A 25,993-nucleotide genomic window follows, 5' to 3' on the forward strand; every position below is an offset into this window, starting at 1 on the left:
ACAAATAAAATATACAACATTCTTGTTTTTCCTTTGTCAATGTTAAGTGATTTATTAAAGGAAAAGGGGCATATCTATGAAGTTTCTAATTCAGAGCCACACAAAAAAAAATTAAAAAAAATCAATTCTGACAAAATAGACAAGTCATAAGCTTGATGTTGACTTTAGAGCAAATTGGTTTGAATTGGGAAGAAGTTTAGCAATTAATAGTCTAATGAGATGTGTCATCCAAATAAACAAAAGTATTAGAAAAAAGGTGATCGTCTCATAAGACTATCCAAAGTGCTCAGTATCTTCCTGACTTTTAATTTGAGGGACATGGGTTACTAGAGGCAAACACTCACTAGCAAAGACATAAGTATGAAGATGAATGATCTCAAATGCTTAATTATGTTTTGGCTATTAAATAAATGTCCTCTTTTCACACAGGTACTGGGGGTTGGTTTGCACAGGGAAAATGGTTTGCACAAAAATGCCATTTAATTGTGGGACTAAAAGCTTTAGGACAATAGCTTCTTTTATTACTGGATAGCATGGCTTTATAATAGATGCACGTGTTTGAACAGAGATTCCTGGGTCTTTTATTTGGTTAGCTGAAACTATCTTTAAGTCCTTACATTATTTACATTACATCTGATTTTCAAGACACCTACCATTTATCAAATAATAAAATGATTTACTAAACATATATAACATAGTTCCAATGATGCTTTCAAACAGGTATACTGATTGAAGGCAAAATATTTCCTGTTCTTTGTACCTGTATACTCAGGTGGGCAAAGGCATGTGTAGTTATTAATGCCATCGACACATGTAGAATTATTTTCACAGTCATTATCTTCACAATCATCAACGTTGACTTCACAGTTTTCTCCTTCAAATCCATCAGCACAAATACACCTGAATGCCAGAGGAAGAAAAAGCAAAAAACATCTTTTTGCCGCATTTTCAAGTCATGTGGTCTAAATATTGAAAAAAGCATAATTACACTAACCAACCATAGAGCTTTTAACTACCAGAAATTGATTTTTTAAAATGCTTTTAAATGACATGTTGTAAACATCAATTTAAAGTAATATCCACCCAAGCAGAAACCATTCAAAAAATAAAATTTATGCTGGTTGCAAGAAGGCAAATGGTTCCATGGTCGTAAAAGTCAATAAACTCACTGTATTTGCAGGTCTAAAACACAAGCAGCTTTATTCCACAGCCCTAGATATCTTAATCTTGAGTTGTGCTCTAATAAAATAATTCAGACTTCTTTGCTCATAAATGAAGAGGAACTAGTTCTGATTTTTAAAATTACATATATATAATGTCCTTGATGTTTTGAAACAAAAATGAATCCGAAAATAAAATATTTGTCTTCCTTGCAACTGCAAAATGTGAATGTTCTCTTTGTCTTAATAAATGCAATCCTTCCTCTGGCATAAAACAATCTTGAGTACGTATTGAATAATTTTTGAACAAGAGACAACTTCATAACAGAATGCAGAAGTCTATTTCTTCTAAAAAGTGAAATTCTAACAAGTTTTAGTAGTATATTAGCATTCTTATGTGATATTATTAGTGTCATTTAATAAAGAGCTCCAGTTCATAATTCATGAAGTACATCTGAAATAATTGTACCATATGATTAAAAAACTCCAGATTAAAATCATTCACAGCAAGTCTGTCTACTTATATTGTATCTCAGAAATAAATCATTAATTTTCTGTTTCAGTGGGACCTATATCTTATCATTACACACTCTGTTAAAGCAATAAGCAAAACAACAGATGAATATATGACTAGCAATAGCAGACTAGTTGGCTATTAATTAGTATAATGGGGCCAATATTAATACTTTGTCTTGCCCTAATCTGACCTGATTAACCATAATGTGCATGTGTGTATGTTTGTAAATTAGTTTTGGTTTTGTAGCATCCTGAGCTGATAATACTGTAGTGTCTCCATTTAGTTTTTATATTGCAACATCTTCGAGAGGGACCCATACATAGTAAGTACTCTTTCTCCAGCATTCTTTGAAAAATACTGCTCTTTCATTTGAAAAGGAAAATACATGTTGGCTTAGTGATCCTTGCTCCAATACTTCAGACACAGATGATCACAGACTAATGACCTACCAGAATCCATCTTCTTCTCCTTCTTTTAAGTGGCAAGTTCCTCCATGTTTACATGGGTTACTGATGCAGGCATGAATTGGGACATCACAGTCCTGCCCCTGGAGAAGAAGGGGCAAGTAAAGTCAACTAAAGCAGTTCTCGGCACATAGAGAAAGCACAGTAGAATAATAAAGGCACACCAAGAAAAGGTATGTTCTCAAACTGTGACTCTTAAAGTGCTTTTACTTACCTTGAAACCATATGGACAGGTGCATCGGTAAAAGTCAACTGGATCACTATTACATGTGCCATCATTTTTACACGGATTTGATAGGCAGGGGTTACATTTAGCTAGAATATTGACATCCACAGGACCTGAAAATTAATTGAAATATATGAGCAACTGATGCTCTTCCAGTTTACTTATAATTACTTGTATGCTTTAATGTGATGGTAAATTTTGTATAAAATTATTATTGGTCACATATCTATATGTGTCTCTCATCCATGACAAGCCAGAAATCAGCATCATCCTATGATGTTCAATAATGCAACACGAGGCCTTCTCAACTGGATGTACTGTGAGCCTCTCTGAGGTCAGTGTGGGACTCTGAGTTGGTATCTGACGTTAATGGTGCCAGTGACGCAGAGTCCCCTCATGGGCTGACTAGTTTATTTGGATGTTTTTCTTGGCCATTGTCTGTACTTTAACCTCCTCCTGCTTCATAGAAATGCCTATTGTCAGTCCCAGAGAAGACTACGTGTGTGGCGTGGGGTGAGCAAATTTTATAAATAAGTAGAAATTCATCACTGTAATTAAAAACACAACACAATGCATCTGCCCAGGTAACATTGACTCAGTAGTACGACTTTTGTATAGGAGATACAAAACAGTGCCTCTTTATGCATATAGAAATAAACCAAAAGTGTAAGCTCCATTATAATCTCCCTCATTTCCTTTGGATTCGGTTTATTTGTTGGTTCATTTGCACAATACATGATGGGTGATGTTTCTGTATCTTCCTCTCCAAAAAGAAAACATCTTTGAAATGACCTTTACTTGCAATCTCATGTTTTGGAAGATATCTTTAAAAAACTTCAAGAGCCGTGCAAGGTCTCGATTACATGCATATTTAGCCACAGCCATTTTCCTTTGTTCACACATACTTACTGGACAAAAGACTAACAATGTGGAAATTGTACTGTCCTCAATAAAAGTATCTTCCACCTATGCTACTTTGTGCATTGTGTGTGAGAGTTCACCACAATGCCTTTTGGCAAATGTGTCTGACAAGGACACTGATATCTTTATATGTAAAACACATACATTTCTTACTGTAAACATTAATTATATTTCACTCTGTAGTATAATCTCTCTTTAGTTTTTTGCCTTCACTGGAATAAGCAGCAATAATTCTAATTGCAAGTTTTATCACATGCAATTTCTAGCGAAGTTATCTGGATAATTGCATAGTAGCTCTGCACCCCCACCATTACTGCTCTAACCTTCTAAGGTACCTTCACCAAAAAGCTATATAACTTCTACTCACATAAACTACCTGCATCAAATTATTCTACAGATTAGAGCCCACGTTTGAGTTGTTGATCTACTGAAAGAAACTCATGTATATAAGACAACATGAATAAATATGGTGACCACAGAGATTCATTGTGTCTCTTCATATTCTTTACTCTGGGAAATACTAGTACATATTCAAGTAATGGTATTGAATTAAAATCCATGAAAATGATAGTGCCCTGTAGTGTTTAGTTTTTCTATCAATTAAAAAATGCCTGAAATGTATTGAAATTCTGGTTCTATTTTGCCATTAGGAGAAAGTTGACTGGTCCTAGGATGACCGTATTAAAGGAAAGAGTTGGTGCTTACTTCTTCTAGTGACCCCTCAGTCACTAGGAGAGACTGTGCCAGTGCTAATGTCCCCTACATTTTGTCTTGGTAACTAGAATAACTAAAGGAGTCTCTGTTTCAATTTACAGCTGGGAAACTGCTGGCATTAATTCTGAAGTAAAGTGAGCTCCACAGAAATTTAATTTCTCTCCACCCCGCCCAATTTATTTATCAATTAAGGGCAAAAAACTTAGCTGTTCAGCACACTGCAGAAATGAATGGTGACAGTGAAAGCAGTTCGTTAAATTAGCATAATACCTAACGACAAATGGTTTTGAGCTTGCTAAAGTTATATATGCGTCAGCAAGAGGAAAGAAAATAGCTCATTGCTAGTGGATCCCTTAACCAGTTTACAGGAAAGAACCTAACTCAGAACAAAGGCGTAGGATGAAACGGTGAAGAAATGTATGCCAGCAAAACAGCAAGTCAGCAAATGCAACAACTCTAAGCATTTATCTGGCCACATCCCAAGGTCTTGAGAAAAAATGTATTTTGGCTTGTTACTGTGCTTTCAACCTTGTAAGGCTACGGCTTAAATAAAAGGAGTTGAGGGTTGGCAGTTTGTAAGTTCATCCTGCAGAATGTGATACGTTCCAAAAATGATGTCTGAGTAATTAGATGAGAAATTAAGAGATTGTCTTAGGGAAGAAAATGGAATACATTTTGAAGAATTTAATCGAGTATACTGGCAGCATCACTGCCTGGCTGAAACAGTCCGTGTCCATTTTACCACATAGTGGAGATTTATATAATAAATGTCCACTGGACCATATCTGATTAATAATCACTACCTAATTTCCTTGCATTTTATTCAAGACCAAATTTGGTTTTCCATAATTATGCTGAATTATTTTTATATCTGGAATTTGTTATGGGAGATTGTTGCCCCCTCATATATGTTCAGTTTAGCTAAAAAAAAAAAAAAAAATCAAGATAACAAGCATTCTCATACACCCAGGACTCTTTTAACACTTTGTTAAACTTGCTGAACTGATTGTGGCACAGGGTTTGGGAACAGAGCAAAATAATTGAGTTCTAATTTCTTCAGGTTGGTAAAGTTCATGACTATCAACTTTACCAATGGTAAAGTTAGCTATCATTCTATTTGCTTCTTGTTTTTCATATCTTTTTAAACCCAGTTATTCAACAATCACTTCTTATTTCTAGTACTTGAGTTTGAGTAAAAGATGTTTGTAAGTCAAACAAATTCCACATAGCAGCATCCTCTGATATCTCTAAGGGTCTAAAAGTGATATAATTTCTTTTCCTATTTTATGTAGCTTGTAATTCTCCTTAATCAAAAATCCTTTTCGGAATGTGATTTTTACATCTACCTGGTTTATCTAAATCAGCTTGTTTCTATAGTCTAATCTCTTGAAATGATATTCCTTGCATCTGGCTCTCCTCCCATTCATCTTCCTGTCCATATTTTGCTCTTCTAAGTCCATCTTCTGTCTTCTATTTGCATCCAACTTGTGATTCATTTTCTATCCACTACACTTTCTCAGAGCTCCTCTCTTGCAATCTTCTTATTCAAGGAGAATGACAACTTTAATCTGTTTATACAATAAGGAGATGATATCAGAGCTAAAGAGAGATGCCAAATAAAGTCATCATAAAATGGGGGAAGAGTTAAGTACAGCTCTCCACGAGCAAATCAACACTTGGCAGAATTTTGCACACGTGATTAGTCCTAGGTGAAACAAAGATGCCCATAATACGTAGCAATCTTGGGCACAGAATCTGTGTCAAGCAGGGAATCTACTGAGATCAAGGACAACATTACGGCAAGTACTGACACTCCTTCTTAGACTTCTAGAGAGTTGGAGTAGGTAGGAGGAACAAAAAGTGTTTTATTTAAAAGGAGAAAGGCAGTCATTTTCTTGTTTGTCCAAATTTCAACAAAGACAAAGGCAAATGAGATCTTGCTGTTTACCTATTCATCACAGGCTCCCTGAGAACCTTCTATATGTGCTACGAGCTGCTCAAATTTGGGGAAACTACAGGGACTATTATGAAACCCATGGGAAATAGAAGTGGGCACCAGGTACAACACTGAGAGTTAATGACTTTATGCTGTTAAGGCATGCAACTGTGATTTGCAAAGCAGGTGTGGCCAAGCACCAGAAATATCAGTACAACTTTAAGAAACAGAAGAGGTTCTCTGTGTTCTTTCATGGCTGCTTGGTAAAGAACTGCGATCTTTAAGCTTTTTCTCCTTTCTAAAGCTAACTGGTTCCAAGAAACGTTAACATATTGTTAACAAATTAGCCTTCATGAGATGTGTGCCACAGAGGGGAAAGGAAATGTAGCTTCAGGGATAAAGATCTTTACTAATGTCACTGAAATGAAGGAGAACAGTCTAAGCAAACTGGATTGATTTAAGATTTGGTCGTGATTAAGAGAGCACTATAGTATTAGCTACATGGGTGGAGGTGTGGTTAGCTTAATAATTCAAAGGGAAAATGAGAAGAAAGTTTGGTTAACAATCTGTCTCTGTCAGTTACTTTAATCTTTAATGGAAGAACTGTCGGACCTCAAATCCATTAAAGCTTGTAGGCAGACTTGCTTACTTGACTCAAATCACTAGTTATGCACCTGACACCACTATTGCTACCCAGTGAGTTCTGCCTCTCATTTTGATTTATTACCAAAAACTCCAGACAAAAACTTCTAGCTGCATTCTAGAATCTGCCTTCATTCTGGCATCCCTTAGAAATATGGGTCAAATAACAAAATCCTCTAGTACTGCCCTTGTATCAAGTCAGAGGTACATCAAAGGCAACTCAGGGAAACATACTGGGGATATTTGTCGGGTATAATTTAACTAACAGAAGGTTTTTATTTAAAACCATTGCTTTTACGCTCCACTTGCAATTGCATTATGGCATTTCTCAAGTATTATTAATAATACCAAATGCATATTTGTTGCCAACATTCCATCATTAATTTATCAAATATTTACTGAGCATCTACACTGTGCCAGGCACTAGGCCAGGTTTTAAGAGACCAAAGACAAGTGAAATGCCTGAATTTCTGAAAAAAACTTACAGTTTAGCAGTAGTGACATACAGGTATCAATTACAGAGTGGATGTGGGGAATGAGAATGCATGTCTTAGTATATGTGTTTTAAGTTTCTGCAAGCCATCATGGGAGAAGAATCCACTAAGTGAATGGAAATATGAATGTGAAGTTCTTAAGAAAAACCATGGCTAGAAATTTAAAGGTATGGATTGAAATCTACTGAGAACTTAATAGGGCTAAAGATAGAACATGTCTACATGAAAAAGTGGGTGGAAAAATAAAAGGAATGAGGAAGCCAAGAGATTTTAGAGGAAGGAGAAGTGGCCACCAGTGTCGAAGATGTAAAGAGAGCAAATAAAGATAACTAAAAAGAAGCCACTGAAATTGGCAAGATAGAAGGCACTGGTGTTCTAGTTTCAGTGGAGGGGTGGAGATGATCTCCAGATGATAGAGGTTAAAATCCTGTAAATTTGCATTGCAAAATAGTTAACTAAAAACACAAAGGCTAAATTACTACACCTTTTGGATTAGCAGGCTTGGCCATTTGCAACACTTACATGTGACTTTGGGCCACTAAATGAATTTCCTGAGTCAAAATTAAATAGAAAGGGCAATAATTATTTTATAAAATCTTTGCATCAGAGAGAATATGGATGTAAAACATGTAAGAACAGAGCATTAATTGCTAGTTCTCTTTAGCTATTAAAAACAAATGTCTGTTCAGTTTTTCCCAGTGTTTTAAGTTTTAAAAACTATAATAAAAGAGCCCCCGCCTTTTTAAATGGTACTTTTAGCAGATTACCATATCCAAACCTGAATGCTCTCTTTAGCCAATAAGCAAATCAAAACCTCCAAAATCTAAGGTAATTTCCAATATAATCACTATGTACAAGTAATACTAAATCTGAAAATATAAAAAAGATTTGACCAAGTTCTAAATAATGCTTCAAAACTGATCTGACTTGTGAATTTTTCATTGCTGTAGTTAGGCCTGAATTATTTAATCACTTTCATGCTTAATTAAATGACTAAGGGCAATATCAATAATTTTGAGAAACAGAACAAAAGCTCTCACTCAAGCCTATCAAAAACTCCTCCAAAATGGAAAATGTTGATTTTGCTAAGAAAAACAATAATATTACAATGTTATTGCTGAGAGGTGTGATGTTTTTCACAGGAATTCCAGAATCTAGAGCATTCCTAACATATAAAATTAGAGGAAGAGATCAACCATGGCATGCTAAATGTTCATTATTGTGGGTTCTGTCAAGGTTTCAGGTTTCTTTGACATTTCAGTTGGCCTTTACAAATGAAGTAATGAGGTACTTCAGCACCATATCCTGGCCTTTCTTTTGAGCTCATGGCTACCAGATCCCTGCCCATTTGGGCCTCCTCCCCACTCTGTGTTATATTCCATTTGGTTCACAAGAAGAATTTCCTGTTGGCCTCTTGGACCTGACAGTATCAGTTACAATTCCATAGTCATTTGGTATGGATATATTATTAGCATCTTATACATATTTCTATCACCAGACTTCCATACCGTTTTTTAGAATTACCTATTTAAAAGTATCTATCAGTAGAATATCAGCTCCATAAGAACAGAGGTTTTACTCTGCATTGTTTATCGTCTTACCACCCAGACACAGTGCCGTGTACATTGTACGAACTTGAATAATACTTGTTTAATGAATAAAGAAATATATCATTCATCTCCATTAGCCCGTTCACTCTTCAGCACATGTAAGTCATCTCCATGTGATTGTTCACTCTTCAGCACATGTAAGTATTTAATAAATGTCTTCCAAATAAAAAAATGATAATTTAGTTGCTCCATAGCTAAAACTTCCTGAACCAAGAGAAATAAAGGGAATATTAGAAATTAACAATGTTCCACTTTCCACACTGACTTTCTCAATGACTATCTGGAGAGGACAAAAGCTGTTTTACTGCAGACTGCTTAATCACTCTGATGTCATCTTATATTTAAAAGATGAGGACAGGACATTTGGGTTATAAAGACAAGTCATGGCCATCTGCTTCCCACTCAGGAATGCTCTATCTGGGTATTAATTAAATATGATCTGATAATCAGTTTCTTCCTGTTCATTTATTTCTGTTATGCGTCAAAATGATGAGAGTTTATATAAAGAAAACACTTTTTTCTTTATTAAAATAATTAATGACTCAAAATAACAGCATGGCATGGCATCCTCTAGTAGAAAAAAATCATTTAAATTGTATTTAAATATAGCTAGGTAACCATGTATTCAATTAAAAAATTCATCTTCCTGCTATATTTTGAAATTATACATTGACAAACCTTAATATTGAGAGTTTGTACTTACATAATGTTCATGAATAAAATAAAAATACATTAGACTGGCATAACGAGAGGGAAAGTTAAGTTAAAATTTAGTTAAAAGTTAAATTACAAAACATTTAAAGAAACATTATATTGTTGCTTTAAAACTCATAATGCATATATGCTTAATAGTATAGTACTCAGTGGATTTCCTTGAATGAATTATTTTAATTAATAGGTTAAAATACCTGGCTTTCTACCAATCTATTTTTGTAAGTAAATATTTCTAGTAAAGTTTTTGAGGGTAGTTCAGAATTTTCATTTTCTAAGTATGTTTCAATAACAGGGTGGCAATCTTATTTACACTGAAAATTTATTTTGAAAATACTTTTATTGAAAATTATAAAATAAACTTTAGCAGTAAGCTTTGGAATCAGAGTCAAGGTTCAAATTCTGACTCCAATCAGCAGCTGAGTGATTTTTAAAAATTGCTTAGTGACTCTAAAATACATATCTCAAATGGGGAAATGATAGTTTTCACTATAAGAATGGTGGAAAGATCAAAAGAGATAAAAATCTATGTAAAGTACTCAGAATTAGGTAAACTACTCAATAGAACTTAGCTATTATTGTTATTATTATTTGTAATGGTAGTAGTATTGGCAACGATCCAGTCTACATTGTCATAAACCTTGAACTAGCAGAGTCTTCATTAATAGGACAATGAAACTTCAAAATAGTTTGACAAATGCTGAAACAAATGCTGGCAAAGGTCACTGTAAGTTTCAGTGCCTATCACTCTAAAATTCAGTTACAGAAAAACTGAGTAAACTCTAAAGTCTTCTAAAGGCAACTGCGATTATATTGATCGAGCCTTGAATGTCTACACTGCTTGCCAACTGGCTTACACCCATGCTGTTTGCTATTTAAGGTATACCTTGAAAGACATGCAATCTATTGATCTTATAGTTTAGTGAATATTACACTGAACTTCCACAGTTGAAATGATAAATTTAGGCTTTATATCATCTGACAATTAACAAGTTTCAGCTCAACTGTTTTTGCTGGCCCTGGAACAGGTCCAGAAGTTTCCTACAGTGCAAGCTCTGCTCCCATAGTTATGCCCACCTGTGGCATTATCCTCACACTTGTCTGCCTGTCCACCTATGTCATTAAATCTTCACAGCCCTCCTTCTTTTATGCAAATGATTCCTCTGAGTTCTTGTAGCAACTACACCATCCACTATGGTAGCCACCAGACATGCATGTATATTTCAGTTTAAATGTAAATAAAATAAAATAACAATTATTTTTCTCAATTGCATTAGCCATATTGTAAGTGCTCTACAATCCTATGTAACCAGTGGTTACCATATTGAATAGCACAGATTTGGAACATTTCCATTAGTATAGAAAGTTGTATTGGGCAGTGCTGAAAAGAGCTAATTTTCCCTCAAACACATTTCCATTAATGCTACATTAAGTACATGAGATTCTAGAGTCAATAAATGAAAAAAAAAAAAAAGCTCAAGTTAGTCAGATAATAAATACTGAGTTACACAAAGATGTATGCACGTATGAATGTATGTACAGGCAGACCTTGGAGATATTGTGGGTTTGGTTCCAGACTACTTCAATGAAGTGAATATTGCAATAAAGACAGTTAAACAAAGTTTTTGGTTTGCCAGTGCATATAAAAGTTATTTTTAACTATACTGTTATTAAGTATAAGTATTAAGTGTGTCTTAAAATGCAATACCTTAATTATAAAATATTTTACTGCTAAAAAATGTGAATGATCATTCGAAACTTCAGTTAGTTGTAATATTTTTGCTAGCCAAGGTTCTTGCCTTGGAGTTAGTGACTGGTAAGACTGATCAGGGTATGGTTACTGAAGGTTGGGGTGGCTGTAGCAATTCCTTAAAACAAGACAACAATGAATTTTGCTGCCTCGATTGACTCTTCCTTTCACCAAAATATTTCTCTGTACTACGTGATGCTGTTTGATAGCCTTTTATCCACAGAACATTTATCCAGTAGAACATTTTTTCAAAATTGGAGTAAATCCTCTCAAACTCTGCCACTGTGTTATCAATTAAGTTTACAGAATATTCTAAATCCTTTGTGGTTATTTCAACAATGTTTACAGCTTCTTCACCAGGAATGGACTTCATCTCAACAAACCACTTTGCTCATCCGTAAGAAGCATCTCCTTTTTTGTGGAAGTTTTGTCATGAGATTGCAGCAATTCAGTCACATCTTCAGGCTCCACTTCTAATTCTAATCTCTTGCTATTTCTACCACATCTGTAGTTACCTAGTCTATTGAAGTTTTCAACTCTTCAAAGTCATCTATGCAGATTGGAATCAACTTCTTCCAAACTCCTGTTAATATTGATATTTTGCCCTCCTCTCATGAATCACAAATGTTCTTAATGGCATCTAGAATGGTGAATCTTTTCCAGAAGGATTTCAATGTAATATGCCCAAATCCATCAGAAGAACCACTATGTACAGCTGCTGTAACCTTACAAAATGTATTTCTGAAATAATAAGACTTGAAAATCAAAACTATTCCTTTATCCATGGGCTGCAGAATGGATATTGCATCAGCAGGCATATAAACATCATTCTCCTTGTGTATTTCCATCAGAGCTCTTGGGTGACTAGGTGCATCGTGAAGAAGCAGTAGTATGTTGAAAGAAATCATTCTGAGCAATAGGTCTCAAGAATGGGCTTAGGAAACCATGCTGTAAACAGATGTGCGGTCATCCAGGCTCTGCTGTTCCATTTGGAGAGCATAAGCAGAGTAGATTTACCGTAATTATCAAGGGTTCTAGGATTTTCAGAATGGTAAATGAGCATTGGCTTCAACTTCTTAGCCCCTAACAAGAGAGTTAGCCTGTCCTCTGAAACTTTGAAGCCAGGCATTGACTTCTCCTCTTTAGCTATGAAAGACCTAGATGACATCTGCTTCCAATAAAGTCTGTTTCATCTACATGGAAAATCTGTTGTTTAATAGTGTCAACACCTTCATCAATTATCTTACATCTTCTGGGTAACTTGCTGTAGCTTCTACATCAGTATTGGAGCTTCACCTTGCACTTTCATGTTACAGAGAAGGCTTGTTTCCTTAAACCTCACGAATCAACCTCTGCTACCTTCCAGCTTTTCTTCTGCAGCTTCCTCACCTCTCTGAGCCTTCATAAAAACAAAAAGAGCAGGAGCCTTGCTCTAGATTAGGGTTTTGTTTAAGGGAATGCTGTGGCTGGTTTGATCTTCTTCTATTTGGATCACTAACACTTTCTCCATATCAGCAATAAGGCTGTTTCATTTTCTTATCATTGGTCTGTTTGCCGGAGTAACACTTCTAATTTCCTTCAAGAACTTTTGCTTTGTAGTCACAACTGGGCTAACTGTTTGGCCCAAGAGGCTTAGCTTTGGGTCTATCTCGGCTTTCAACATGGCCTTCCTTGCTACACTTTTTGTTGTTGTTGTTGTTGCTAATTTCTAGCTTTTGATTTAAACTGAGAGATGTGAGACTCTTCCTTTCACTTGAACACCTAGAGACCACTGTAGTGTTATGAGTGGTCTAATTTCAATATTGTTGGGTCTCAGGGAATTGGGATTCCCAAGGTGAGAGAGAGAGACAGGGGACTTATCTTGGACTTCTGAGGGCATTTCACAAATTAATGTAAATTGTGATGCTCTAAGAGTGGAATACAAATATGCAACTTTTCTCAGATTTGTGTTACAATATTTTTTCGAGAAATAGCTCCAGGGAATTATAAACTTTAAGAAATACAGATAAGCATTAGCACTATTAAAAATAAAGTATGAGTATCGCTGGGCACAGAAAGGTGTAACAGAATCAGTTTGCAGTTTCTCAACTTCCCCATGTAATTTACCTAATAATGTGCTGAAGAGAAGGTTTTATGCCAGTTCTACCTTCCTTGCCTCCCCTTTGACAATCATCTCTCTCCCACTTTACGAAAGAATGATATACTTCTCAGCCTACCAGAAACTTATCCTGGTGCACTGTCCCAATAAAGAGCTAGGATCGTAAAAGAACAATTATGCAAAAATTCTTGCAATCAATGCAAATAATCCCAGAGAGGCACTGCAATAACATTTCACTTTCAACTTTAAATAAAATATTGATAAACAAGTATGTAGTTTCAATCAGTGATGCACTAGTATTAACAGCAATAATTCAATTCAAAGAAGATGTAAAAACTTACAGACTTTTGGTGGCAGGAAATTTTAAAATTTCAATTACATACTTTTTTTGGAGCAAAAAGTGATACAATTTTCTGATGTATTGAAAATAGGAATTCAAGGAGAAACTACAGTTTAAGAAAAAAAAATGCAATATATTAAGAAGGATCTTGTTTTTTTCTCTTATAAAATTAGCTTTGGTATTTAGATAACACCAGATACATTTAAAAAAATCACCGAAGAGTTTTGTTTTAAAATGTCAATATTTACAATGTGCTGCAAATTACCTTTTGCAAACATTTACCACTATGAAATACATTACAGGCCAAATTTAAAACATTGAGGGTGTGTATAGGTTTTGAAAATTACTTTTTTATTAATAAATTATGAAGTGTCCTACATCACCATTTTTTGGTGTTTTGAAATGTTATAACAATACAGTCAACAGCTAACATATTGAATGTTTCTGCGTGTGAGGCAGTCTTTTATCTGTATTATCTAATCTTAACAAAATCCTTTCAGACTATAACCATCACCACCTTTGCTTACAATGAGGAAACCGAGGCACAGACTAGTAAAGTAATTAAACTACAGTTACCTAGTACCAAAAAGTGAAGCTGGGATTTGGCTCCAACCAGGCTGGGCTTCAGAGCTCACACTGCAACCCACAGCACAGTATTACCTACTTAAGTATGTTTTTCCTCCATAAATATTCAAATGTTGAAAGCTTATCTTTTCAGTTAGGTTTTCAAGTCATGGAAGGCAAGGCCATACCATAAAGTTCTCTATGCTCCATAACACCTAGGATTGAGTTTTGCACATAAAACATGCTTAATCAACATTTTCTGATTAGACATTTAACATTTTCAAGAATTTATCTCCTCCATCTAATAATCATGAATGACCCTCTTAAAATATACACAATCTGGCTGGGCGTGGTGGCTCACACCTGTAATCCCAGGACTTTGGGAGGCAGGCGGATCACAAGGTCAGGAGTTCAAGACCAGCCTGGCCAACATGGCAAAACCCCGTCTCTACTAAAAATACAAAAATTAGCTGGGTATGTTGGCACTTGCCTGTAATCCCAGCTACTTGGGAGGCTGAGGCAGGAGAATTGCTTGAACTGGGACCCGGGAGGTGGAGGTTGCAGTGAGCTGAGATTGTGCCACTGCACTCCAGCCTGGGCTAGAGAGGGAGACTCCATCTCAAAAAACAAAAACGAAAACAAAAACAAAACAAACAAACAAAACAAAAGCCCCCCCAAATCCCACAATCTAAGTATAATAGTAAACTTTATCCTACTATTTATAAGGAACCTAAATCTATATAGTTGACTACCATCAGTGGAAATATTCACACAACTTTAGTAGTGGTTATCTCTAGGTATACTGATTAATGGTTAATTTTATTTCTTCTTGCAGAAAATAAATTGTTTCTTATTATTTGTATTTTCCTATTTAGGGGCACGTATTATTCTTGTAATAAAAAAAGAAAATAATATTTGTTATTCTGACAATATTTAGAATTCATGAATACATCAAACAAAAGGAAAAGAAAGGGATATAAACAAGCAAGAAAGAAGAACATCAACACAGGAAGGCTGCAGCACATGAGGCGAGTCAGAAGGTTTGGGCTGAACACTCGGGAGGGCCTGTTTCTCCTTACCTGGAATGAGGAAGCCACAGGGCCCTGGCAGCCCTAGGAGCAGGGCACATGTTCAGACAGGGCAAAAGCAAAACATTTGACTTGTTAGAGGCTATGACAGGAATTTCCAGAAATTGTGAACTCTACATTTTTGATACAGTTTCAAGAAAACTTGGTCATTTCCAATGGACTACTTTTGAGATTTATTTGAAAAGCCTAATTCTTTACTTGGGCACCTCGGGTAACTGCTCTGTCTTGACAAGCATGGGCTGAAGAAATAATCATTTATTGGGCTTTTCAACCATACATTTGGAGTGACAATTGGTTGTCTTTTTTCTTTTTTACTTAATATAGTAATTCTTAAAAGAAATACAAATGATTAAAAACCATACCTTGACAGGTAAATTTTTTGGAGGGAGTTGTGAGTAAAAGTTTATCTGCCATTTCTCCAGGACCAGCACAACGAGCAATTCCAGGCTCCTTATATTCCGACTTCACCCAGTCGGATAACCACTGCATGTTACAATCACAGTAAAGAGGGTTGGCTCCAATTGCTCTGGAAAAACAACACCACAAAAGCACACACACACACACACACACACACACACACACACAAGTATGGAAGTATTGTTATTTCCTAAGGGCAAAGAATTCAAAGTGATGCTCAGCAGAAAATCCCCATAGATTTACTGAGGATAACAATTTAGCAAAAAATAGAGACTCTGGGGATTCCCCATTTTCCTGAACGATGTGCACTGGGATTTAGTGAGTTGTCACTGGTGTTAACACTCATCTTGCTTTAGAAGGTCTCCTAATATTTTCAGAGACGTGTTTATATTGAGTGTAAGCACGCCCTGAGTGCATTAACATTTCATTCACCAATTATTTACTGATAACTTAAATCACAAGGCAAGATTCTGAGGACCCAAATATAAATAACGCATTTTTCTTACCTCCAGAGAACCCTGCTGCAGAGGAGATTAGCATTACATTAGGATATACTCATAGATGCAAAGAAGTTTCATTAGAAGTGATGTAGGAAAAGTATTTACAAGATGATGGCGAACCAACAGATTAACTTTTCTGAGAGGCTAGTGGTTAAGAAAGTCTAAGCTGTGTAGGATAGCTAGAGTTAAGTAGAAAGAAAGGTTGGCAACAATGATGCAGACAAAAGACAGGTAAGTACAAAGAAAGAATATAAAATACTGAAGATGTCTAGAGCTAGCTCACCAGAGCTGAGCTGGACCTGCACTGGGTGGTGTCTGTCCCTTTTCAAGGTCGTTCATTTTATGGTTGTTCATTAGTAGTAGTGACAGGAAAGTAATTAAGGTAATAGCTAACATTTATTGCACTATTACTATATGCAGGAGCTGGGATAAGCCATTTATAAGAATTACTTCATTTTATCCTAAATAGTAACTTTATAAGGTCCATTTACTTAATAATTCACTTTACAGGTTAAGAAACTGAGACCTGGACTCTTAACCTTATAAAGCTTGGATTGAAGCAGTAGGTGCATACAATGGCATTTAAAAACGGCTTACTTCTGATTTACAATTAGCTTCTAACTAATAAGACCTCTAGGTCTACTGCCAGGAGAGTTATGCTATATTTTTTAGGTAGCCCCCCAAATATATGTGTAGAGTCATAATACTTGATATTGTGGAAGTTTTAATGCCCCATTTAAGAATCAGAATGTAGTGAATGTTATGCGCATATGTATGTCAGATTCAAACCCTTCCAAACTGAAAATGAGCAAAATGTTTTTTAGTCATTTGATCTCATCTCTTCCAACATTTAAGTCCTTGCTATGACAGGGGAGGAAGTGGGAAAAGTGAAAAAGCAGAGCTCTTTATGATCTAGGGGGTAAAAGACAAGGCACAAATGAAATGCAAGGCAGAGCAGGGCACAGGACAAGAAAGACTCCACTTGCTCTCACTGTGGCGGGAGGAGGCTGGTAACACGTAAGGGAAGTTCTGCTCAGCTCAAGCAGCACCTTTCCTGTGAAGCCGCTTCTGATGCCTGACCATAACACTAGCAGAACGGCTGCCTCCTCATTCAGGCTGCATTCTCTGCCTGAGCTAGTAGCTTTCTTCATATTGCAGCTCATGCACGTGGCAGCCATGGAGTTTGTAAAGGAGTGGCTTAGAGGTAGGTTCTTGGCTCAAAGACGAAAATGGAAAGGCCCTGCCTTCCTGGACCTAGTAGTTTAGTGGAAGGAATATTGATAGGCACCAGTCTGATAGCCTGATGTACAAAACGTCAATTGATAGCACAGACTCTATAAGGCAAATGAAGACATAATGTGATTGACTACTGGATCTCCAATTCAATTCAAAGAAGATGTAAAAGCATAGACTTTTGGGCAGGAAGTTTTAAAATTCCCATCATACATATATTTTTGGAGTCAAAAATGATTATTCCTTTCTCAATTTGGTAAACTCGTATCTTCTTGGAGTTTGTGGATTTTCGAGAGAAGTGCAAAACCGGGAGAGGATATGGCAGGAAATCTCTTCTAGGGAACCAGGGCACAACTGACATTGATATTTAGGCTGAAGCAGATAGTTGCCACCAGGCATCCAACTCAACATCAGCCAAGGAGGTTTTGGATCCTAAGGCTGCTGACTGAACTTCCTTCTAGGTTTGCCATGATCTTAACATTACACCTAATAATAATAAAATCACAGAATTTCACCCAAATGAGTTTTTTGGACTCCACTTATCACATATTTTCAAATGGTTGTATTGTACTTCCAAAAACTATGGAGATACAAACAAGTTGCAATCAGAGAAAACACAAAAGAAAAGCCATTTCACCCAATTTAAGCATTTGGTTGTGTCTTACTTCCAAACTATAGTCTTGAACCATGTTGAATTTATTTTTGCGTGGTGCCATAGTTGATGCTGAATAAATAAAGCCACTTTGAGCAAATCAGGATAGGCTTCACAGAGAAGGTGATACTTGGGATGTGACTTAGAAAAGCAGGGTTAGGATAGATAATTGAAAGGCAGCTGGTATTCTAGAATCAGAAAATAATGAGAGAAAAAGCACAGGCTAGTAAAGTTGGAGAGCCATTATTGCAGAAGAGACACGTTTAGCTAAGCAAAGATAATTTGACTAATGGAAAATAAGAGCCAGAAGGGAAAATTAAAGCCATCTTATAGAGGGCATCATATCCAGTTTGAAAATCTTCACGTTTTCTTTAAAGATGAAACCGGTTACATCTTATGATGTTACAATAAAAGAACTGGCAGAGGAATGTTCCAGGTCACTCATGAGGAAGGTTTGACCCTAAACCTATATCCATAAACCAGGTACTCACAGATGTGACAATGCAGAAAGATCATTGAAAGCACCTTCAGGCACAGCAGAAATGTCATTTCCATGTAGAGAACTAAAAGAAAGAAAAAGAAAAATTAAACTTCCTACATTTCTGAACTCATAGACTCCAGAGAAATTCCGAGACTTTAGTTTATAATAAGCATTTTAAATCAGTGCAGAAAAGATGGTCTATAAAATAAACCATTTCAGTACAACTGGATATCTGAGAAAGCAAACAGCTTCCACCTCACATTATGTGTACACAATAAATTCCAGAATTAAGAATTAAATGTAAAAATAAAGATGTATTAAAAGAAAATATAGGCCGGGCGCAGTGGCTCAAGCCTGTAATCCCAGCACTTTGGGAGGCCGAGACGGGCGGATCACGAGGTCAGGAGATCGAGACCATCCTTGGTAACATGGTGAAACCCCGTCTCTACTAAAAATACAAAAAACTAGCCGGGCGAGGTGGCGGGCGCCTGTAGTCCCCGCTGCTACTCGGGAGGCTGAGGCAGGAGAATGGCGTGAACCCAGGAGGCGGAGCTTGCAGTGAGCTGAGATCGGGCCACTGCACTCCAGCCTGGGAGACAGAGCGAGACTCCGTCTAAAAAAAAAAAAAAAAAAAAAAAGGAAATAGAAGATCTCCCTTTTATAAACGTGGAGTGAGGAAGGCTTTCAAAGGCTCAATATAAAATCCAGAAACCATCAAGGAAAAGAGGGAGAAATTTTTGACAACATAAAATATATCCAAACAATAAAATATTCCATATAAGAAACATAATAATATATATTTGCAACTTATACAAGGGTTAATTCTTTTATTTAAAAAAAAACTCCTGCAAGCATAGAGTCAAGTAGTAGATGCATAAAGGTATCTACATTAATAAGGAAAATATAAAGTACCTAACAGAAAATGGGGAAATGATATGATCAAGCTCACTAGAATAAAATGCACCAGTGCTCAGTAAGCAAATAAAATATACTCAAATGCTCTACTAATTGGAAGTGCAAATTAAGACAGGAATGCAGAATAACTTTCAATCTGTCATATGGACAAAAATAAAAGAATAAATAATACTCAATGTCTTTAAGAGTGTTTTGAAAAAGGTACTCTATTAAATAGTTGGTGGAAAAATAAACTTCTAAATGGACAGAGTCTTGTTTGGGGAATAACATGACAGTTACTTTTGGAATCCTTCCAATATACTTGACAGTACCTTCCCACACACCCTACATTCTTGCTGAAATGTCAGCATATTTGCACCAAGATGAATGTATAGGATGTTCATTAGAGTACTGTATAGTACTCATGAAAATTTGAAATTAAACCAAATTACAGTAAAGATGAGGATGATTGAATCAGTTCTGGTTCCTCCCACCAATAGAATAGTCTGTATCAATTAAACAGCTGAGTTACATGCATATATGTATAAATATATATCTATTCTATTCTTATATATGTATTTTTATTCATATAGATGATAGACTAGAAATATTCAGAAGCATACGTTAAACAAAAATAGACAATGGTAGAACAAACACAGATCCTATTAATATTTGTGGCTTTTAAAAGTTATATAGCCATGGGCATACATCTATGAGAACAGAAAAAAATGCATCTGAAAAAGGACCAGAGAGCACATCAAACTGTCCATTCAGAAGCAGAAGAGTAGGATCAAGGATCATGTTTTATTTCACATATTTTAAAGTACACTTTTATAGTAAAATGTTTTCATATACTATAATTTCTAAAGAAATTAATTTTGAAAGTTTCTCAAATTAATTTTGAAAGTTTCTTTCAAAGTTAATTGAAACTATATAAACCATATATCTTAATGTTACATATAATTAAATAAATGATTATAACAACAATCAGTATTACTAAAAATAAGGTTACATTGTCCAAAGCAAAGCTGTTAGACAATGATACAATAAGACATGATTTTTCTATTTCCTCATTTATAATAAATCCTAATGCATGTATCTTCAAGCACCAAGAATCAACAAAGCAGTTACATCCTTAAAAAGACAATCCCAAACTCAGAACTCTGAGAAAAGAGGTATTTTGTTGAACCTAAGATGCTTACAGTAATCGAAGAGACTTTAATCCATCGAAGGTGCGAGGAGGAATACATCTCAGCCGGTTGTAACTTAGAATTCTGAAAGCATACAGATGTCAATTTGTTTTATTCGGAAATCCAAGAATGGTCAAATACTTTAAAAATAAAGCAGTTAAGAAAAGGCTTATTAAAGCAGCTTATTAACTGACAGTGTTAACACACAATATATTGTTATTTTTTGTGTGTTATCACCCTAACACAACATACTTATTTCCTAAATACAACCTAGAATGCTTCTCTCTGCCTACTCCTGCCCAACTTTGGTGCCTCAACCATCCCTTCCCTAAGGTGGATTTTCCCTATCTTAGGGATCTCCCCTAAGCCCCCCACAAACATAAATTACTCTTTGTTTTGTTTTTTTTTATAGAACTCAATACTTTTTCTAACATCTACATTTGTTCATGTATTGTGGTTTTGTCTATTTCTCCCAATAGAAACATTCCTTGAGGGTACAGACTGTCTTGTTCAATAGCAGTGTCCAGCATCTAGAGATTGTCCTTTGTCCAATGAATTAATGAATACTCAGTACCACACTTTCACACTCACAAGGTGAGGAGCTGCGTCATGTTGCTGAAGCTCTGATTAGAAAGCGTGCTTATTCTGTTGTTACTTAAATCTCTAAAAGAGAAAAAGAAATGGAGTACACTGTTAACCACAGGAATGGAAATATTAGTGATTCTTAGAAGGAGAAGGGTCTTCTTATTCATAGTCACAGCAGTATTGTTAGCATTCAGCTGTTATCTGAAAACAACGAAACAGTGAATAACCCACTGTAGTAGACTGCAATGTTATTCATGATTACACCTCACCGTTTTGAAATTAGGAGTGATTTTATGTATATACATATATGCATTGCTTTAGCCAATGTAGTGTGCATGCAAGGGGTTGGTTCACTTCAGAGCAGCAGCTTCAGAGTAGAGTTTATTGTCCCTTATCCCTCTGCCCCCATCTCCACAAGGCTTTTGATATTTTACAGAGAGCTTCCTTGGAGGTGACTTGCGATAGACACATTTTGCAGGTGGGAAATAAACCCTTATCCTCAAAAGCCCTATCAGATACACATACTTTACCCTCATTGATACATATGTTCACTGACACACAGCCTCAAATTTGATCACTGAAAGAACCCCTGATTAATGACATTCAAAATGCCATCAATAAAAACGTCGGTGCTCCTGCTCCTGGCTGAGTCATGGTCACATAGTAGGTCCTCAGTAAATATTTGTTTAATGAATGTTAAGTAAATGGGAGAGATGTTGAATTTTTATCAATGTTAAATGGCTATTTATATGGATAGTTTGTACGATGGGTCGTAATTTACATTCCATGAACTTGATCTTATTCTCATTATATATATAGTGCATATATATACACATACACTATATATGTAAAAAATACATTAAAATATATGTGTATGATATATAATACTAATATATATTCACCATATATAACTACATGTATTCACTAATTTTTTTCTGAAGCAAAATGTAAAATATATGAATAAATGGAAGACTCAGAAAAGCTGAGGATAATCTATTCCTTTATTAAAATATCAAAAGTCAGTAAAATGGACCCATGAAATTGTGAAAATGTTAAGAATCTGAGAGGAGCTTTATACTCATATTTTTAGCTGCTGAAGAACTATTCCTAAATTTTAAAAATAAAAGTATCTGTATTAGCAGAAGTAACTTGCCTAGAGTTGTATAATGAGTCACTAGTAAAACCATTTTTGGATCCACAAATCCTCATTTGTCATTTCGAACTGGCTTGAAAGTAATCACATGCTGTCCCACAAATGAGCCAATTCTGCTAAAGTGACCCTTTGGAAATTGCAGCAATTTAATGGTTTATTTAACAGAACAAAATGTATGTAATCAGCTCTTGCTGCTATCAAATAAATAACTAGAAGCAGAACAAGACATCTTAGAGGATATCTTTTCCCATTATTTAATCATTTGTCATTTAAATAGTCCTATTTACTTTCTATAGAGTGTTTGATTTACCCATACTTTCAAGGAATGTGATCAGCAGCAATTTTAACTAGCTTCAATGTACCTAGTTTACATTGGGGCATGTAACATCTTTTGCTACTTAGGTTTTTAGAATTCACTTAGAAATAAACCTCCTAATTCTAGGAATACTAGTAATCTGCTTCTTAAGCTAGTAATATTTACTCTAAAATCATATAGACTTAAACAAGTGATATGGTACTTTCGAAATTAATATCTACTATCTTTTTCCTGATTTTTTGTGTTCTGAAAAGTTTTCTCAATTACCAATAAGGCTACTCTAAAAGTATGGTATTATATGTAAAAGATTATATGAATTTTTAAGCATTGCGCATATAACCAGATCAAATGTTTGTATATTTAAATATCTTTTTGTATTCGAGACTTAAGGGCGGTCAAAAGTTGTTTACGTTAATGAAAAAGAGATGCTATTTTAAGCTAAAAAATCAAAATTTTGAAATTTATACTCAAAATGTTAGTATCTTTGTCAAGTTTACCTAAATACTACATGAATATGTATGGATTTTATAAAATAAATTTTTATACTAGAAACCCATAACTTATTTAATAATGCTTTGTATAAGAAACAAATGTAATAAACTAAATTTACATTTTTGGGAAAGTCATTACCACTTACCATCTTTTGCTTAAAGTCAAGAATAAAGGCATCGTTTTCTATCTTTCCTTCATTAGTTTGTCATAAAATAACCCATATTCACTATCAATAAAAGTATGCAGGTTTACACATTTTCATAATTCTCTGACTACTTAGACTTCATTGTATTTGTGTTTTTTTGAATACAGGAGGACATCTTGCTATGACACTCCATCGCCTGATTGATAGTCAATGAAGATATAGCCAGTGGTCCAGAACCGCAATGAGCAAGGAGGGAAGCAACTAACTGTGAATGATTTATATTATCTGAAAGGTTCATTAAATCTTCCGTCCCTTGCCATCCCCATTTTCTGGAAATAGAGTAAGTCAAAGAAAAGTGCAATATGTTACTCACATAAGTGTTAAATGTTTGTAGTTGGAGAGTTCCTTGGGAACCAGTGTAAATTGGTTTCCATCCAGATACCTAAAAACAAGGGAACAATATTATCTTCTTGCAAAGTTAATAGTGGCCTTGCATAAAATAAGTAAACAGTACTTCACTCTTAACTGAGGCAAGGAACCCCTTGGCAATTTTTGTTTTAAGATGTTGTGTTCCAAGCATAGATTATTATTTAAGAGAAGTAAAGGAAAAAAAAAAAAAAAAAGCAGAGTTGTCCATGAGTCCGGTTCTTTGTGGTTTATCTAACAAGGCAAGCCAAGCATTTAGCCATCTGTGTGCAAGCAAGGAGGTTCATTCAATTAACCAAATTTTTAGTCAGCCTTCAGTTTGCTTGTGTTTATGTGGACACAATACCACGAAATTCATTAACTACTAACAAAACCTTGCTGCTGTGGCCAAGACCACTCATCGCTGCCTTAATATGTGTCAATACACTTAGTGAATAACAATGGACACATTAAAGGCATATTTGGGGATTTGAACATACTAGGTTTAAGTTTAAAAATAGTTTTAACCAACACATATCCGCTATGATAATAACATTAGGAGATTTTATGGAATATAAATTGATCAAATGTATAAATATATATATGTAACAGCAACAATCAAATAACCATATATAAGTAAACTTTCCCTTCTTATTAGAATCAGAAGAATAATCAGAAAATAGGCTTTGGGCTAACTGGCAGGACACAAAGATAATTGAATGCTTGAAGTTATATCTATGATGTCACAATAAGGAAAATAAATTTCATCTCCTTCCAAGGCTGTTTTTCCTAGAACATAGATGGTGAAGGGTACAAATGTCTTTCAGAAACTGGGGCCATCTGACTATAGATGTGCACACAAACACTTCTGGGACATTGAACATGTGGCCCTTCCTACCCCAATGTTGTGGTGCATTTCAAGATTCCAGGTTGACATTGGTATTTTTTCTGGATATAGAAGTAGCTGAAAAGTTGCCTAAGATAATAATTTATTCCTAATATTTCAAAATAAAAACAATGATATAAAAGGCACCAGTTATCAGAAAATATATTTAATGTTTGATAAATAATTAGGTCTATGTTATGACTCATCATGTCTACCTAAATTTTCTGACTTGATATTTCTTCTTAGACCCCTCTCCATGTTTTTCTTTCCTCTACCTAAGTTTTTCTTGATACCACTAGAGGGAAGCATCACCCTATATAGTTCAGCACTCTCTCTTTATTCTGGAAAACAGAGGAAGGTCAAAAAGATTCACAATGTGCACTATGAATGCTTATATGTAAAATAATCTAAGGGGGGAAGTTATATGGAACTGATTAAAAATAATGGATACCATTTGCTCAAACTAGTCCACCAATAATACTAATTTTTGCCAAAGTCTTTAATTATTTAATGTAATACACATATGAAATTCTTCTAATACATGCATATATGTTACTGCTGAGAAGGATTCTGCTGACTCTGTAAGGTTACAAGAATAAGCTCTCTAGGGGGTAATTCTCAGCAAACTATCGCAAGAACAGAAAACCAAACATCGCATGTTCTCACTCATAGGTAGGAACTGAACAATGAGATCACTTGGACTCGGGAAGGTGAACATCACACACTGGGGCCTATCATGGGGAGGGGGGAGGGGGGGATTGCACTGGGAGTTATACCTGATGTAAATGACGAGTTGATGGGTGCTGACGAGTTGATGGGTGCAGCACACCAACATGGCACAAGTATACATATGTAACAAACCTGCACATTATGCACATGTACCCTAGAACTTAAAGTATAATAATAATAATAAAAAACTTGAATTCACAACAGATGAATTAATATTTTTCTCATCTCTATAACAAACTTTCTTTAGAAAAAAAGACTACCTTCTAATAATTTGTAGTAAAATAGATTGAAAATTCAACTTTTTGAATAGTTGAAGTAGCACGTAGATAGCACAGGGCATACACCAAGCAGGATGTTGAATGGAGCTTAGTAAGAAATGTTTAAAGATTTTTAATGGGAATAGAGTAGAGGGACCAATACATAGTACAGTTAAAACAGTAGAAGAAAGGATTTAGCATCAAAGGTGGTCTGAGTGTAAGTTCTTCATTGGTGTACTCCTAAAATTAATGCTTTGGACACAGAATATTCTTTTTAAAATTTTTTTTATTTTTAATTATCCCTGCTTTATTTATTTATTTTTATTTTTATTTATTTTATTATATTTTAAGTTGTAGAGTAATGTGCACAATGTGCAGGTTTGCTGCATATGTATCCATGTGCATGTTGGTGTGCTGCACCCA

At 35.2% G+C, this 25,993-nt stretch overlaps 1 protein-coding gene across 2 annotated transcripts in view; it reads right to left on the minus strand.

Annotated features, from left to right (window-relative positions):
• Positions 1–25,993, minus strand: part of LOC105487854 (slit guidance ligand 2) — a 371,613-nt gene that overhangs the window by 50,639 nt on the left and 294,981 nt on the right. For both annotated transcript variants that reach the window (XM_011751484.3, XM_011751482.3), the window contains 8 exons: positions 23,667–23,735; positions 21,194–21,265; positions 20,615–20,686; positions 18,529–18,600; positions 15,598–15,761; positions 2,356–2,480; positions 2,127–2,224; positions 761–900 (listed from right to left, as the gene is read on the minus strand). In XM_011751484.3, the coding sequence (XP_011749786.2) occupies positions 761–900; positions 2,127–2,224; positions 2,356–2,480; positions 15,598–15,761; positions 18,529–18,600; positions 20,615–20,686; positions 21,194–21,265; positions 23,667–23,735 (812 nt within the window). The remainder of the gene's footprint in view (positions 1–760; positions 901–2,126; positions 2,225–2,355; positions 2,481–15,597; positions 15,762–18,528; positions 18,601–20,614; positions 20,687–21,193; positions 21,266–23,666; positions 23,736–25,993) is intronic.

Source organism: Macaca nemestrina, chromosome 3, assembly GCF_043159975.1.
Source record: "Macaca nemestrina isolate mMacNem1 chromosome 3, mMacNem.hap1, whole genome shotgun sequence".
NCBI classification, from domain to species: Eukaryota; Metazoa; Chordata; class Mammalia; order Primates; family Cercopithecidae; genus Macaca; species Macaca nemestrina.